The following is a 17325-nucleotide window of genomic DNA, read 5'->3' on the forward strand; positions in this document are numbered from 1 at the left end:
AAAAAGTGACATTTTACCTCGATGTGTTTGAATACTCACACTGCGCTCCCTCTCATACTTGTCCAATATTTTGGAGGCATACCATCCTTGTCAAAAAGCTTTTGAAGAAACGTATATTATTTTAGTTGTGTACCCAGGGACTGACATGTTCTCCACTCCAGTGTCCATACTATCCTCTGGAGTACTTAAAGGGAACTGAAACCGCCAAGCCAGTTCGTATGACCTCGTTTTCATTTCCCGCGTATCGGATGATCAGAACAAGGTATGAATGAAACATGGCGCCTAGCTGTCAATCATTGAGTGACGTCACTACTACGAAAACTCATGAATGAAAGATCGCATGACTCACGTGATTCTCACATGATTCTCAATAATAACAAATTGAACTGCGCATGCTCGGGCTCTGGGGGCGGAGCTACAAATCTGAACTCGAATATGAAGTTGGAAGTTTGACTTTCTCGGGCGGTGAAAGTCGAAAAGTTGAATAAATCATTCATTGCTGATAAAGTGATAAGCTTTAACTTGTCTCTCCAGAAAATAAGGCAGGTCTCTGCAAAATTGGCAGCCGGCCCTCTGCAGACAACCCATTTCCAGTTGACACGTTAGAGGAGAAAATGTCAGTTTCGATCCTTCGAGTTACGAGTTAAGGTGTACCTTTTACTGTGGACCCACTGTTTTTTACATACAGACTTACAACTGTGGCACAAACAGCAACCTATAAAAGGTTTATCAACCTGGGCAGTGAAAGTACTGTATACAAAAAACCAATTTGAACATAACAAGGAAGAGAACCAGAAATGAAATGTTACTGAACAATGTTAGGGTAAAATTGGGATGGGAACTCAATAGGCTGAAGGAAAAGAAGATGGTGAAATAGTATGGTGATTTTATTGCACGCTTCTCAAAACCTCAAAACTGAGTCTCAATATTCTGAGCCTCAGTATTAAAGAGGATATTAAGAGTCAGACTCCAACCCTTCTAAGTCATCACAGAAGCAACTGCATCGATCTTACGAACTACGACATTAGTACCGCTGCCCTTCCACCGAAAGACTTTTTGATCATTGCAAGATTTCATCAACCTGGGCAGTGAAAGTATTGTACACAACAGAACACTTTAAAACAATTTGAACATGAAAAGAAGAGAGCCATAGATAACAATTTTCTAGTTAGTGAACAAAGTTATGAAATTGAAAACACAACATGGGGAAGAAAAAGAAGATGGTGAAATAACACACTCATGATTTTATTACAATACTTATCTCAGTGAATACATGTCATTGATGCAAGTCTGAAAGACAGAACTGTTCGGCATGGTAAAACAAGCTGAATGTCTATATACCGGATGACCTCCAGTCATGCCAGCAGTCTGATATTTAACTCAGAAGACCAGCGAGGACCACTTCAAAGTCCCTTATCCCTAGCAATAGCCCATTACTAAACCTACTTCAATATTGCTAAGAATAAGAATCATTTCCTGACAATACTAATGTCCATTACTGGAGAGTCACTCCACCTAATGCATGTAATGATTCTTTATTGCTTTGATATGTAATGAGAAACGTTGCCTTGTTTCCTGATTGGGAAGTCATACAGCCCTCGGGTATAATCAGACCACCCTACGCTCTCTCTGTCCCTGATGAATAATCAAGTCGAAACAGTGTCCTGCTACTGCGATAATGAATGGCAAAATGCATGTCATCAGATGCAGGATTGTGCCCAATAGTCCTGACGCTTGCTGAAAGTTAATGCAAGTACTCTTAGAATCTACAGCCAATCATGAAAGGTGTTGGTGGTAGAAATTAATGGTTACCATTTCAAGCAGGGATGAAGTCATGAGTCAACCAAGTTCTGGTCACTTACAAAGGATGGTTACAAATGTGGGATGAAGGTGAAGGAACCACTCGTATTGTCATTGTAAGCGTCCCTTAAGAGTTGACCATAGGCAATACTATTTTGACCAGAACTCGAAATCCTCAAGCAATTAGAACTCCTTCATTATGATGTGAATGCCAATTCCAAGGGTGGGAAATTGTTCTCTGGGAAACAAAGAACTACATGTAACTCCCACCCTTGAATTTAGCATTCAGTTCGTTTTGAAAAAGTTCTTTATGATTTCAATTTCTAGCCGGAATGGTGGTCAGCCCTTAACCTCTCAAAAATTTCTTTTATATAGTTTTGCTCAATTGGATCAAGTGGATGGTTGATTCAAGAAATTCAAGCCCGACTTAATAAAAATACGCTTCTTATAATACCATCGCTGATTTAGCATTCTTATAATACCATCACTGATTTAGCATTCTAATCAAAGCTCTGCTAAACCATATGGATGATCAACAAGACACCAAAACTGATCTCAAGAGAGCCTTTAATCTTGTCACAGCTGTCATCAACACTCAAAGGACGTCTTTGTTGTTGACCAATCACCTTTCGCACATCGTTTGAACTGTTTACAAATAAGGACAGCTAATCTGATCAGTATTTTTAGGAATTCACAGCTCAATTCGCTCACAAACCACACGAAACTAATGGGTCTTCTTGTTACACATGACTAGGTTCTTCTTGTCAGGGCTAACCAGATGACTAATTATCAATAGCGGAGAATATTGAGAGAGCCTAATTATACATTTAAGAGCAGATCAAGATGAATCATTTTAAACACAGTTATTATGAAAATACAAACTAGGTTTGCTCAATCTTGAATAGTTAGCATGGCAGAGGGGTTTATAGTTGGTAAGGACTTGGCGTGTCTTAACTTTAAAACTAATTGAATGTGACATCTTCTTGCGAGGGCTAACCAGATGACTTAAGATTGAATCAAAGACATGAAAGAAGGCTTTTTAACAGTCAACTATCACTATCAGATCATAAAATACGGCACTCAGAAACAATTTCTTGTCTGAATATTAGATTTGTCCAAATCACGAATATTCATGACAAAATAGTTCCACTTTATCTTTGCCTCTGTATAGCATTGGCAATTATTCCAGTTCTTGTCTCGGACCATCATGCATAATCAGTAATTCAGTAATCCATAATCCAATACTGTTGTCTGCCAGCCCCTTTTTCTTGTACGATTCATGTCTTGACTAGATAGATGGATTTGACTGGACACCTCCTTATGAGAACTAACTAGATATCATGGCAATAAGGTTGAGTAAACATTATCAAACCCTTGCATGCCTAGTTGAACACTTCGAAAAGATTAAAAGGTTTTTTTAATGACAAGTTACGGCAGACGAGCTAGATAGAGAATGTTGCACAAAAAGATGATGTTCAATCACAAACTTCTTTACTTATCTTTTGGGTAACAGTGAAGACATTTTGGAAAGCACTGGACAAAATAAATGGCAACATATGAGTCTTATTGTGTCATCTGTGATACATGTATGCCTAGCACAGTCTCCATGCATACATGATGGATAAGATGAGTTGTCCTGGTTCGTGCTTTAGTCTGCACCGATTTTCCAACTTACAACACAAGTGGCACAAGACAGGCAAACAAAGGGCATTCAGGATGCCATATGACATGATGATTGACACCTCATCTTTCTGAGGACATGGATCAACTATATAAAATGGCATTTTGAAATACAACCATAATATCTAAGTAAATATGGGCTGACCCCATACTGTGAGGGGTTGGCCAACTACCTCGATATTGTGCACAAAAGGACAAGCCCAATTGGCATTTAAAGAAATTTTGTGTACTGTTCAGCAATGTATCAGTCCATGCTCTTAAATTCGGGTTTATCTGATATTAACTGCTGTATGGGTGTTATCCCACTTAACATCCCTGGTCTATCCTTGCAAGGAAATTCCCTTTGGGCTTTAGCTCAGTCGGTACTGCCTGTCTATCCAATGTTGACTTTGAGGATAAAATTAGTTTCCTTACTGTTCCCACTATTCAGCGTATATAGTCAGACAGAAAGATCATATCAAGTTTCCGAGTATGACAAATGTTTTTCTTTAATCTTAAACGTGCCAAAGACATCGTACCCCATCGGGTGAGATTTTGGTTTCAAATTTCTAAGAGGTGAATGATTTTGTATGGGCTGCTGTCAAATGGTTCAATGGATCCTACCAGAATGGAAATAATGTGTATAAATTTATGTTCATAAATTCTCTTGAGGACAAGGGTCACATCAGTCACATGACAGGCAAGATAAAATCTGAAATTTTGTATTCGACTGCAAATATGTCATTTTTTTATCTGGGTTTCAAAAGAAAGTTGCTTTGTTAAACAGTATTCAACCCCAAAATGTGAATCAGTTAAAGGAGGGAGTCAGTTTTGCCTCTTAAAACTCAAAGATTTGATCAAACTCATTGTAGCAAATAAGTGGGTAAATCGGTTTCTGAATAGATGCCAGTAGAGACATCTAGCATTATCTCTCGGTATCTTATTCTAATGACAGTTAACAAAAGTGTGACTTAGTGACCATTGCAGGCACAAGGGTTCAGGCTTTCTGACCCCTGGCACCAGTGCCCTAATGTCATGACACATGACAAATCAAGCCAACACAGGTCTACATGTAGAACATGTTTTCTGTTATAAATAACGCTTCTTTCTCCGACCGTGACAACATTTTTCGATAACCTGTATGTTATCTACAAAATTAAGTTCAGGCAGGTGTGAATGGGACATTATCAGAAGAAGAAGAAATACATGAAATATGGGTAGCGGTTTCTTTAAACCTGCTTTGAAAAATATGATCCCCATATTGAATGCTTACAATTTATTAGGTTCTCAATAGGCCATTTACTTTGTACATGTTGTATAGAAATTTGAAGCCATCTCTGTCATAAATAACCTATTTTACTTTCTTTCATAGCTAACTGTAAGACAGATGTTATGAAAGGTATACTGACTGTTCCAAAATAATGTAGCATTTTAAACAAAATCCATATATAAAACTGGAAGACTATGATCCATAGAAGAAAGGATAATGACGATTATATTTCCATTAGACCGAAGCTGAGCACTCGGGAATGTTTGTGATGTGCATTGGATCTTTTGCAGAATATATATTTATACCAATTACCCCCAGTGTACAATTCGAAAGCGAGGAATTCCTTGCAGATGCTGTAGGGGGCACATCGAGTGAAAGTGTCTAGAGATCAGCACAAGTGTTCCGACGAAAAAGCCTGAACTGTGTTGGCATTGATTAGATACAAATAGTTTGGTCAATCTATCTTGCATTACCACGTATGAAAGCCTAACCGATACTGTGCGGAGGCCAGTGTTTGAATCGACTTCAGGCTTTTTTGTCTGAACAGTTGCTGATCTCTAGACACTCTCACTCGATATGCACCCCACGCTGTCTGCAGAGAATGCCATGTTTTCGAATTGTGCACTGGGGGAAAGGGGTGTATTATGTAAACCAATGACGGACAATTAGCACTTCCAAAGTGCCTTTCCGAGGGGGAGATCCCGTCGCCAAGAAAGAGGTGTGCCTGGTGCCACCCCCTCGGGCCCTGGCCTTAGATCCGTGCCCCAGGTACACAAGACAAAGTCTTTTTAAAATGAACACAACAACAGCCACTGGTACAGTTACAGTACACCTGCAGCACACTACTCACTACATCATACATATACCGCCTTCCCTATAAAAGGCGATAGTGTAGTGCGTGTGTAGTAAGCGAGGTCTTTATACCCTTTTACACCAGGGCCCAGGCGGAGGAAGCCACTGTGGGCCCAAACAAACCTGCTAAACCTAAATATACTAACTATATAGTATATAGACACAACGAGCAAAATATCAATCATATCAGTCTCATGTATGTGGTGTGCGACCGTCACCATGCGGTCTTTTGTTTGCTGCTTGTTTGTTGTGACCAGCAGTGGTTTCCTCCGCCTGGTGTGAGGGCCTCTACTGGGTGGCCCAGAATGATTTTCCCTCACACAATGGACACACAATTGAATTCTATTGTGCAAGGGAAAATAATTCTGGGCCACCCTGTATATAGTCTATCCTCTAAGACAACCACAACGAATATACTGTCACAAATTTACCTTTCATGCCTTTAAAATCTCCATTTCAGAAACTGTAATCTTCACTAGTATCAAATTTATATGAACTAAAGATGACATACCTTCTGCACATCAAATATCACAGATTCACACTAGCTGGATCGACGAAAACTTTAAATATTTTGTACAAACCACACAAAATGCGAATCGCCATGTGTTTACAGCGCAGCCTCGCTTTGGGTTGTTGTCACTAGAGGTACAAGGAGCCGTGTACAGATGGCGCAGTGGTGAATTAGGTCTCATAAGGGAGTTTTTTATATTCATGCGCGGCCAAGCCCGTACCGTAGTTCCTAAAAATCATTGATTTCTTGGTTCTCACAGTATGACAGTGTTGATTTAGCAGTTTTTTTGGCAAAAACGTGTTTTTTAAAGTTTCTGAAACCTAGACCACTACTCAGTAGGTAGCTAACAAGAAACTACGCATTTTACTGTTGTTGCCGACGTATGTGTACACTGAACTTGGGATGTGCGTCGGCCCCGTGTTGAAATGCCGTCCAGTGCCAGTTGGTGCGTTTTTCGCTGATTTGTGCAAAATTCAACATATCTCAAAAGTTCAATGGTTGACCCTCGATTTTTTTTTGATGTTTGTGTAGCATAAGCAACTGTCTTTCACGGGAGAATGGTCACTGTAAGAATTGTTTAGGAAGAAAAGTATAATATTTGGGGTTTTCCGTGATTGTCCGGCCCAATTGGCAATATTGCCATTTGGCATAGTGAACAGAGCTAGGAGCAAATGTGACGCTTACGATTTATTTAAAGAAATAAAATGACCGATTTAACATCCTGCAGAATCAGGGGAATCGGGCGTTTCCATTGATATACGACACAAATCGGTTGTCCTCATGCAATCACTTTGGAATCGCATTCTAAAATAAATGTTACGTCCTGTGAATGGGGCACGTCATCATCACGTACATTCGGGAAAAACTCCCTAACGAGACCTTAAAGGGAGAGAATAGGGATTGCCACAATGACGACATGGGAGCGGACGGCCGACTCGGAAACGTGGCTAAGTTCAAACCACGTGGCATTGACCCACTCCGATCCGAGGTTTTCTTATTCGGCCTTTATTTCGGCATCGGATTCAATCTGGGTGACACGGCCGTCGGATGAATTGTAACTCGGCAAAGCAGCTCTATCACGGCCCATCGGAATTGCTTCTCGACCAATACGTAGGTGATGACGGGGTTGATGAAAACAGATGATTTTGCCAGAATCGGCGCAACCAAGGCTGACCGATAAGAAGGCAAATGGAAGAAGCCAAACGACCCCATAATGGCTAAGACCACGTATGGGCCCCAGGCCAAGATGAAGCTCAAAAGCAGGACTAGCGTCATCTGAAAAGACGATGTAAACTATCTTTACGAAAATTTTAAGTCAAAAAGAGATACGCTTAATCAGTTTGAGAAACATTGAGAATGTATGAGCCCATTGAACAAATAGGCTCCGATCTAGTTGGACGGCCGGTCTACGTATGTTAGGCCTACCTATAGTGAAATTCATCTAATATATACGTAGAACTCGATTACACATGTACATACATTACACTTTCCTACAGAATGTTTATATACAATCTTTCTTTCCGTAAACTCACCAAAGCGACACGTTTAGAACGCCCAAATTCCATACGACGGTAGTTGGTTGTAACAGAGTTTTGATAGACTCTGGATGTATTCTGATCGTTCATGAAGACTATCGTGATGATCTTGGTGTAATACACTGCAGAGATGACCAGAGGCAAGAAGAAAGTGAAGGTACCCGCGGCTGCGATGAACGAAATGGCCAGCATGGACGGTTTGTACCAATCAAGCGTACAGGACAACTGAAAAAACAAACAGATGGCGAATGGAGAATATCCGCTTTCCCGCAAAGATGTGCCAGCGGCGGATCACAAGGTGTATTTTATGGTTTGCAGGGCCGTATTTAGAAGGGGCAGGGGGCGGCAACTGCCCCCCAGACGTCTCCATACAAAAAGTGGTGTTTTGTCCCCCCCCCCCCCCCCCAGAGCATATCCCAATCAGCTGCGAGGAATCCAACGTTCACCTCAGGGCAGTTCCGTTTTTGGCTCACGTCGTAAGCCTACCACAACACTTCCTCTGAGATCGCAAATTTACATCAATGAGCAAAACTGTTCTCCCCATGTCCAGTGCAAATGACATGCATTAACAGTACCGAGGTGAGCACAAGGTCCCTGGACCGTTTCATTTCTCATCTACTGGGTCGGCAACGGAATTATCAACATCGACAAAAACACCCTAGCGCGACACCACAGCCGACCCTTTGCGGGAGGTTTATCAAACGGTTGCGATATTTCAATTCTTACTTTGTAGGGTTCATACTCGTAGCGGCTCCACCCAACGAATGGCAGCGATGCCCAGACGACGGAATAAGTCCAGATCAGCGCCACCTTCCATGCAGTGTTCTTGTCTGAAACGATTGAAATAGCGCTTGGAAAAAGGAAAGGAGGGTTTAAGGGGTAAGGGGTAAGATTTCAAAACTTTAAAAAAATTTTTTTTTAATTAAATAAAAAACTACCACCGTAATTCATTGAGGGACATGGTTAGGATTAGTATCACAAACATATTTCTGATAGAAAACACCTAGAATAATTTTAAAAATATATATTCGTGACCAAGCGACCCCCCCCGCGACACCCCCAACAGACAAAATTTGAAGAGAATTGTCCCTTTAGCACCATAAAACATTTTAAACCACCGTAACAACTCAAATGAGAGCGATACAGGCATCAAAGAGAGCTAACAATTTTGAATATCTGAAATACGGTGCTGTCATCTGATGATAAAGTTTAAAACCAAAATTTCAATCGATGGTACCCGATATTTCAACCACCCAGCAACAGTATGGGTACCGTCTCAATTGACTATGTCCTTACCTATCCTCAAAGACATGGTTTGTTACTCCTGCAAATCGGATGTACTTGTATTTGTCAAATTGACCGACTAATGTCTGTTAGTTCTTAGTACATTCTCTTCGAAGACAATCACACAACCCTGTAGAAAGCACCCTGTAGGCAAGAATCCTGGCGTGGATTAAAGAAAGGTTAAAGATACTCTCAGTTCGATATGATTGGAAGTAGTCTCATACTTACAGTCAATTCGTGTTTGGAGCGTTGTATTAGTCGCCAGTAGGCCTATGTATCTCTCGTACGCAATATAGGAATGAGTGACCATGGTCGACGTACAGCTGATGAAGCCAAAAAACCCATATATTTGACAGCCACGGTAACCAAACGGCCACGAATTCTGGAAAGATAAGGATATTTCAAACGTGTCTATGACGAAGGGGTGAAAACGCCTGCTCTCAGGATAGATTACGACACGACCGAATGCTGTTTAGCTTGACATCCTAGCTAGTAATCGAAGATAACAAATTAGTTGTCAGAATTCTTTTAAAGGACCAGCAAGGCAGTACTTACCAGAAAGAATGCCGTTGCTGACATAGGAATCATCAAGCCAGCTAGGACAATATCGGACGCAGCCAGATTAAGATACAACAGGGCACGTCTCGACCGAATTATCTTTTTCTTGACGTAGGCGACGACGATCAGAACGTTTGCAAATAAGCCAATTACACCTAAAAGAACGTTTTTTATAGATCTAAAATGTCGTATTTCAAATGGAGACTATAAGGCAGGAACAACTGTAGGCAGGCGGGATTAGTCACGTATCGATATTTTTTACTGTGAGATAGTGGCGACACCAATCGGCCACTTGGTTTAACTTATTCTGGCCCACCCAGCTCATGATATTTCAAACGCACCACGACTTGCCTAAGACCTATTAATGAACGCTTCATGAACGTCAAATTGATTTTGAGTGTCGAGTTAAGAGCAAGACCCAGTTCCCAAAGCGTATTCGCCACCTTTTCAGTGACCAACTGTTGACTCCCTAGCATCTGCCTTGTCACGTTTTAAGTTCAATTTTTGCACTTACCGATTATTAATAGATAACCACCCAGAAGAACGCAAGTTTTGTCACCAATAAAAGAGTCCTGCGCGAGCTTTTCATTCATTTCAGTCGTATTTTGTGACTGTGTGGTCATGGTCCATCCCACATTGTCTGCCATTGTTTTAGTCACGAACGTTGTTCTACCTCCTCTCACCTATGTTTTGCAAACCTGAAGCAGATCAGAATGAAAAGTTACTTCCAGTACGAGAACTGAAATGTGCTTGATTCCACACCTACCGAATTCAGGCGCTTTCAGCTAAACCTCAAACTTATTAATTAAAGGAGGCGTCCTGGCACCTCCAAATCGTAAATCTGGGTCATTTATGTCTAGCAGTCCCCTACACCAGGATACGCGACAACGACACTTCTGGTCCGAAATCACTAACTGAAGATCGTGGGAAAATGTTGGGGGAAAAAAACAAGATATATATCGAAAACAAGCCGCTTTATCACCACAGAAATACATGTACATGTAATTGGATGAACAGAAACGAATGTAGGACAATCTGGGCAGTCCATTGCGTCATCCTAATTTGGTCTCCTTATGTACCGGGCGACAGGACGAGGCCGGTCCAATGCGTCCGGGGTGTAGGACGAAAGAAGGAGAAGACTAGGAAAAGAAGAAGGAGAATATGGAGACAGAGACGGAGACGGAGAAGAAGCAGGAGAAGGAGAAGAAGGAGAGGAAGACGGAGGCAGAGAAGAATGGAACGGTGATGGAGATGGAGACAGAGAAGAAGATGGCGACGGAGTAGGATAGGCGGAGAAGGTGATGGAGACGGAGGCCGAGAAGAAAGGGACGGAGATTGCGATCGAGACAGAGATGGGGAAGGAAAGGCGGATATGGCGACGGAGACGGATATGGAGAAGGCGGAGAATGAGGAAATGGAGACGGATATGCAGGAGGCGGCGGATAGGAGTCGAAAACATAGGCGGAGAAGAATATGGAGAAGCGGAGGAGGAGATAGAGACGGATATTGAGAAGTATAGGGGGAGAAGGAGCAAAAGAAGACGGGGACGGGGATGGAGAAGGAGACGGACAAGAAGACGGAGAAGAAGGAGGACAAGAAGATGGACAAGAAGAAGGACAAGAAGAAGGACAAGAAGAAGGACAAGGAGAAGGACAAGGAGACGGACAAGAAGGAGGACAAGAAGACGGACAAGAAGGAGGACAAGAAGAAGGACAAGAAGGAGGACAAGAAGACGGACAAGAAAGACAAGGAGGACAAGAAGACGGACAAGGAGGACAAGAAGGACAAGAAGAAGGACAAGAAGACGGAGATGGAGGAAGTGAAGTAGGTGGAGGAGGAGTAGGCGAAGACGAGGGGGAAGGAGAATAAATTATTTGATTAAACGCAGGCCTACCTTTTCTCGCAGTGCTTGACCTCCTATTCAAACTGGCTCGAAACTGTGTGATGGGAAGTTGTGCGGTGCCTCAATGGTGACGACATTCACATTCACACCAAGGTGGGAGAAGGCCGGCTGGTTGTCTTCACACCCTCATGGCGGGAATATTCCACACATGTAGGAAAATGTGCGGCGCCGTATACTGTCAACACCTAAATGTTCACGCCTCTTAATTTTTACGAAATATTCGCGATTCGCGAAAATAGTAGAGACTTGCTGGTAACATTCTCGCTATGTTGGTCTTAAACTACTTGTCGACTTGACCTCTTCCGAGTTTGCTTTATAATTCATAAACATGCCTAAATTGTCTTCGTATGAATGCATGGGTTGCGGTCAGAATAGTTCATATCAGGTTGTGGCGTTGCTTCAGCAAGTAATGCGAAGTCGATTGAAAGTTTCACCATTAACCGGGGTTCATACAATATTACTGTAAAGTCGGATGATAGCCTCTAACGTTGTTAACACCTCCCCTTTGAGCTGGTGGTTATCGGAGTCTCATCGACTTCCTGAAAGAACTACGCCATCGCCATCTTCATGGCAAGGTAGGAACTGAAAAGGTCTTTCAGTTTCTACCTTGCCCTGAAGATGGCGATAGCGTAGTTCTGAACTACGCCATCGCCATCTTCAGGGCATGGTATGGTCTTCTCAGTTCCTACCTTGCCCTGAAGATGGCGATGGCGTAGTTCTTTCATGAAGTACATTAGACTCCGATAACCAGCTCAAAGAGGGGGATTTGGGCCACGCAGATCTACGTGGTTCGGCGCTGAAGGTGTTAACATCAGGCTATACACCATAAAGCTTCGATTTAGGCTGGGGATATCTGGCAAGTAGCTCGCCGAACTAGCATAACTCGATTCCATTCTTCTGTGACAATGAGGTTCAACTGATAACGTTTTGATACATCCTGGTAACTGGTACAACAATGTTAGGATGTGACTATGTCTCCATGTCAGGCCCTTGGTTTCACGGCTTTATAGATCCTTTGTCGAGACATCCTGTGTAATTTGAAGGAAAAGGAGGAACACTGGACAAAGTCGGAGGTTGCAAATGCATTTATTTCTAACATTTACATAATTTATTTCAAAGTTTAGCAGGCGGTCAGTCTAGAGAAGTGTTGTGCACTCTGCCATTCGAAAGATTTCGAGTTGGAAGGGAGAATACAACCATATTTATTTCTAACTTTTATGATCCCATTGACATTGATAACCGTTCGTTTGTTCTTTGCTTGGCTTACTATCCATTGGGAATCTGCCTTCTACTAATTTTGATGGTTTTCGTTGGTTTTAGCTCAAGTTCTCAGAGACAATAGAATCAAATACTTTCTTCAATCTTACCTTAGATAGAAAGCGATTTTCTTCTTTGTTTGGCCTGCTATCCTATGGGAAACTTCGATGGGAATCCAAGTTAACTGCATCTTGGTTTTCGATCAAGTTCTCCGAGACAATAGAATCAAATGCTCGCTTCAATCAACAAGTCATACGACTCCATTGAAACTGATAACTGATTTTATTCTGATTGGCCTGCTATCCTTTCCATTGGGAAGTCCTCTGACCTCAGAGTCCTCGCTTGTTTAAGTTCCAAAGACCAAAGAGCAGACACAAGAAAACTAAAAAGACGTAACGTCTCCTGGGGGGTTTTACATTAGCACAAAGAAACATTTTACTGAAGGACATAAATTTCCTACAACATGTAAATAAATATCACCCGACTGGTTTTAACATAGGGAAACACAAATCTGCATAAAAACAAGGACTATCCTTCAGGGCTCACCCCAGTTGACCTATTACATAATAGCAAAATTGCACATGTGACAATGAGCAGGCAAGGCACTACAAAATCCTTCCTACTGAAATAACTATAATACAACCAGTACAATTAAAGGGTTCAATAAGATCTATATACATTGGGTAAACTTACCAAAACGTTAGAGGGCCATAACAAGACTGCTCCTCACAGAAATGAAGACTTGAAAACTAAAACCTGAAAACATGTATGAAAAGGATGAAACTAAAACCAGATAGAGGTCAGGAAGGGTCTTCCTTACCAAAACAAGGGCTCAAGAAACCTGGGTCCCAGCAAATAAAGGTTAATCCAAATGGCCAAACTTGGAACCAGGAAAAGAAAGTTAAACATGGGGGAAATTTAAACTGTGGTAAAAAAGACTTAAGTTCCAAAACATGTAAAATGGCCGTTACAAAAGAGTCCTCGCTTGTTTAAGTTCCAGTTCTCCGAGTCAATACAATTGAATGCTTGCTTTAATCAACAAGTCATACAATCCCATTGAAACTGATAACTGATTTCAAAAGAGTCCTCGCTTGTTTAAGTTCCAGTTCTCCGAGTCAATACAATCGAATGCTTGCTTTAATCAACAAGTCATACAATCCCATTGAAACTGATAACTGATTTCAGTTGTTTGTCTGCTACCAATCTTCAGCAGTCATCTCTGGAACCGATCCAAAAATTCTGGTTTAATGCAGTTATTTGTGTGGAGACAGCCAATGTTCATCATCACTCAATTCATTCATCTTGATGAGCCAGTCTTGCGTTGTTTTTTGCCCAGTCACTGGTGACAACAAAACTGAATGCTTGCCTCAAATAAACAAGTCAAACAATCTTGATGAAACCGGCGGCTGGTGCAATTCCCATCCATCTTCCCTCCATTGATCATCCTTCTAGACTCTGTAATCAAAGTTGAAGTCTGAAAGTACAACTGTAGATACGATTTAGTGATACAAACCTCACAGTCTCTGTCCTTCTACTTGAAAATTGCACCTCCTCGTCGCTTCCTTCCTTCCTTCCTTCCTTCCTTCAACAAAAACTGTAGACCAATTCTGAAAGTTTAACTGTGCATAAAAATAAGTGTCACAATACCCGACGAAGTCTTCATCCAGCGCTGGGTCTCAGTCTTCCCTCCATTGATCATCCTTCTCGACGCTGTAGTCAAAGTTGAAGTACAACTGTAGATACAATTTAGTGATACAAACATCACAGTCTCTGTCCTTCTTTAAAAAAGCACCTCCTTTCTCTCGAAAAACAGCGAAAAAAATATAGCATCATCATCGGTCATCCATTCCATCTCTCGAAAATGACTGGAAATGAGTCATCGGTCATCCATTCCATCTCTCGAAAATGACTGGAAATGTGTCAATCTTTCTGCGTACACCTCATTTCTCTCGAAAAATAGCAAAAAATATATAGCAGCGCCATCTCTCGAAAATGACTGGAAATGAGTCAATCTTTCTGTGTACACCTCATTCCTCTCGAAAAATAGCAAAAAATATATAGCAGCGCCATCTCTCTTCCATTCCATCTCTCGAAAATGACTGGAAATGAGTCAATCTTTCTGTGTACACCTCATTCCTCTCGAAAAATAGCAAAAAATATATAGCAGCGCCATCTCTCTTCCATTCAATCTATCGAAAATGATTTGAAATGAGTCAATCTCTCTGTGTACACCTCCTTCCTCTCCGAAAATAGCGACAAAAATGTAGCAGTGTAATCGCTCCTGCTTCGTGAAAATTGCCCCAGTGTCGCTTCCTTCCTTCAACGAAAACTGTAGACAAATTCTGAAAATTTAACTGTGCATACAAAAAAAAAGACAAATGAGTGACACAATACCTGACGATGTCTTCATCCTGCACTGGGTCTCAGTCTTCCCTCCATTGATCCTTCTCGACTCTGTAATCAAAGTTGAAGTCTGAAAATACAACTGTAGATACGATTTAGTGAAACAAACCTCACAGTCTCTGTCCTTCTTGTCGAAAATTGCACCTCCTCGTCGCTTCCTTCCTTCCATCAACGAACACTGCAGACCAATTCTGAAAATTTAACTATGCATACAAATGAGTGACACAATACCTGACGAAGTCTCCAGCCTGCGCTGGGTCTCGGTCTTCCCTCCACTGATCATCCTTCTCAACTCTGTAATCAAAGTTTACGTCTGAAAGCACAACTGTAGATACGATTTAGTGATACAAATCTCAGTCTCTGTCCTTCTTATTGAAAATTGCACCTCCTCGTCGCTTCCTTCCTTCCTTCAATGAAAACTGCAGACCTATTCTGAAAATTTAACTTATGCATACAAATGAGTGACACAATACCTGACGAAGTCTTCATCCTTCACTAGGTCTCGGTCTTCCCTCCATTGATCATCTTTCTCGACTCTGTAATCAAAGTTGAAGTCTGAAAGTACAACTGTAGGTACAATTTAGTGAAACAAACCTCACAGTCTATCCTTCTCCTTGAAAATAGCACCTCCTTCCCCTCGAAAAAATAGCGAAAAAAATATAGCAGCATCATCGGTCTTCCATTCCATCTCTCGAAAATGACTGGAAATGAGTCAATCTTTCTGTGTACACCTCCTTCCTCTCGAAAAATGGCGAAGAAAATATAGCAGCGCCATCTCTCTTCCATTCCATCTCTCGAAAATGACTGGAAATGAGTCAACACCTCCTTCCTCTCGAAAAATAGCGAAAAATATATGGCGCTTCCGTTCCATTTCTCTAAAATGACTGGAAATGAGTCAATCTCACATTTGTGGCACGAATTAGGGGGAGCGATATTATGAAAACATGATAATTTCCTTCAAAATGTGGGCTTAAGGGTTGTGTTCACAAAAAATGGTTTGATAATTTAGAGTGCCTGAAAGTACAACTGTAGGTGCGATCAAGTGATACAAACCTCAGTCTCTTGTCCTTCTTGAAAATCGCACCTCCTTCCTCTCGAAAAACAGCGAAAAAAAAATATAACAGCATCATCGGTCTTCCATTCCATCTCTCGAAAATGACTGGAAATGAGCCAATCTCTCTGTGAACACCTTCCTCTCGAAAAATAGCGAAAAAAATATAGCAGCGCCATCTCTCTTCCATTCCATCCCTCGAAAATGACTTGAAATGAGTCAATCTCTCTGTGTACACCTCCTTCCTCTCGAAAAATATATAGCAGCGCCAACTCTCTTCCATTCTATCTCTCAAAAATGACTGGAAATGAGTCAATCTCACATTTGTGGCACGAATTAGGGGGAGCGATATTATGAAAACATGACAATTTTCTTCAAAATGTGGGCTCAAGGGTAGTGTTCACAAATAATGGTTTGATAATTTAGAGTGTTTGAAAGTACAACTGTAGGTGCGATTAAGTGATACAAACCTCACAGTCTCTGTCCTTCTTGAAAATAGGACTTCTTCCTCTCGAAAAATAGCGAAAAAAATAGAGCAGTGCCAACTCTCTTCCATTCCATCTATCGAAAATGACTTGAAATGAGTCAATCTTTCTGTGTACCCCTCCTTCCTCTCGAAAAATAGTGAAAAAAATAGAGCAGCGCCAACTCTCTTCCATTCCATCTATCGAAAATGACATGAAATGAGTCAATCTTTCAGTGTACACCTCCTTCCTCTCGAAAAATAGCGAATAAAATATAGCAGCGCCATCTCTCTTCCATTCAATCTCTCGAAAATGACTTCAAATGAGTCAATCTCACATTTGTGGCACGAACTAGGGGGAGCGATATTATGAAATCATGATAACTTCCTTCAAAATGTGGGCTTAAGGGACTATAGTGTTCACAAATAATGGTTTCCTCCCCAGTATGGCAAACAGTAAATATATATTGCAGAACTGAACGTTTACTTTATATGTAGATTATTTTGCTGTATAAAATCATGATTGCTTCATTCAAAATGTGTCTGAAACTACAACTGTAGGTTCGATTCAGTGATACAAACCTCACAGTCTCTGTCCTTCTTTTGAAAATAGCACCTCCTTCCTTTCGAAAAATAGCGAAAAAAAATAGCAGCGTCATCTCTCTTCCATTCCATCGCTCAAAAATGACTGGAAATGAGTCAATCTCTCTGTGTACACCTCCATCCTCTCGAAAAATAGCGACAAAAATGTAGCAGTGTAATCGCTCCTGCTTCGTGAA

The 17325-nt window shown here is 41.3% G+C and overlaps 2 protein-coding genes across 4 annotated transcripts in view; both read right to left on the minus strand.

The window, feature by feature from the left end:
* Positions 1-6189, minus strand: part of LOC135500480 (zinc finger CCCH domain-containing protein 10-like) — an 80142-nt gene extending 73953 nt beyond the window's left edge. For 2 of the 3 annotated variants that reach the window (XM_064791987.1, XM_064791979.1), the window contains exon 1: positions 6093-6189. The gene's annotated coding sequence lies outside the window, so the exon portion shown is untranslated. The remainder of the gene's footprint in view (positions 1-6092) is intronic. The other variant, XM_064791985.1, reaches the window with a different exon arrangement.
* A 908-nt stretch (positions 6190-7097) lies between these two features.
* On the minus strand, positions 7098-8939 carry LOC135500790 (visual pigment-like receptor peropsin). Its single transcript, XM_064792442.1, has 4 exons — positions 8924-8939; positions 8354-8457; positions 7625-7852; positions 7098-7367 (listed from the first exon to the last, which is right to left on the minus strand). The coding sequence occupies exons 1-4, from the start codon at positions 8937-8939 to the stop codon at positions 7098-7100; spliced, it is 618 nt and encodes a 205-aa protein (XP_064648512.1).
* Positions 8940-17325: the final 8386 nt, after the last annotated feature.

This window comes from Lineus longissimus, chromosome 16 (assembly GCF_910592395.1).
Source record: "Lineus longissimus chromosome 16, tnLinLong1.2, whole genome shotgun sequence".
In the NCBI taxonomy this organism is placed as follows: Eukaryota; Metazoa; Nemertea; class Pilidiophora; order Heteronemertea; family Lineidae; genus Lineus; species Lineus longissimus.

Excerpts from the sequence above, each read along its gene's own strand:
- LOC135500790 (XM_064792442.1), bottom strand. Across the intron at positions 7,853-8,353 it reads ACGAGTATGAACCCTACAAA|TTGTCCTGTACGCTTGATTG; the intron begins GTAAGAATTGAA and ends TTGTTTTTTCAG. Across the intron at positions 7,368-7,624 it reads GTTCTAAACGTGTCGCTTTG|ATGACGCTAGTCCTGCTTTT; the intron begins GTGAGTTTACGG and ends TCGTCTTTTCAG.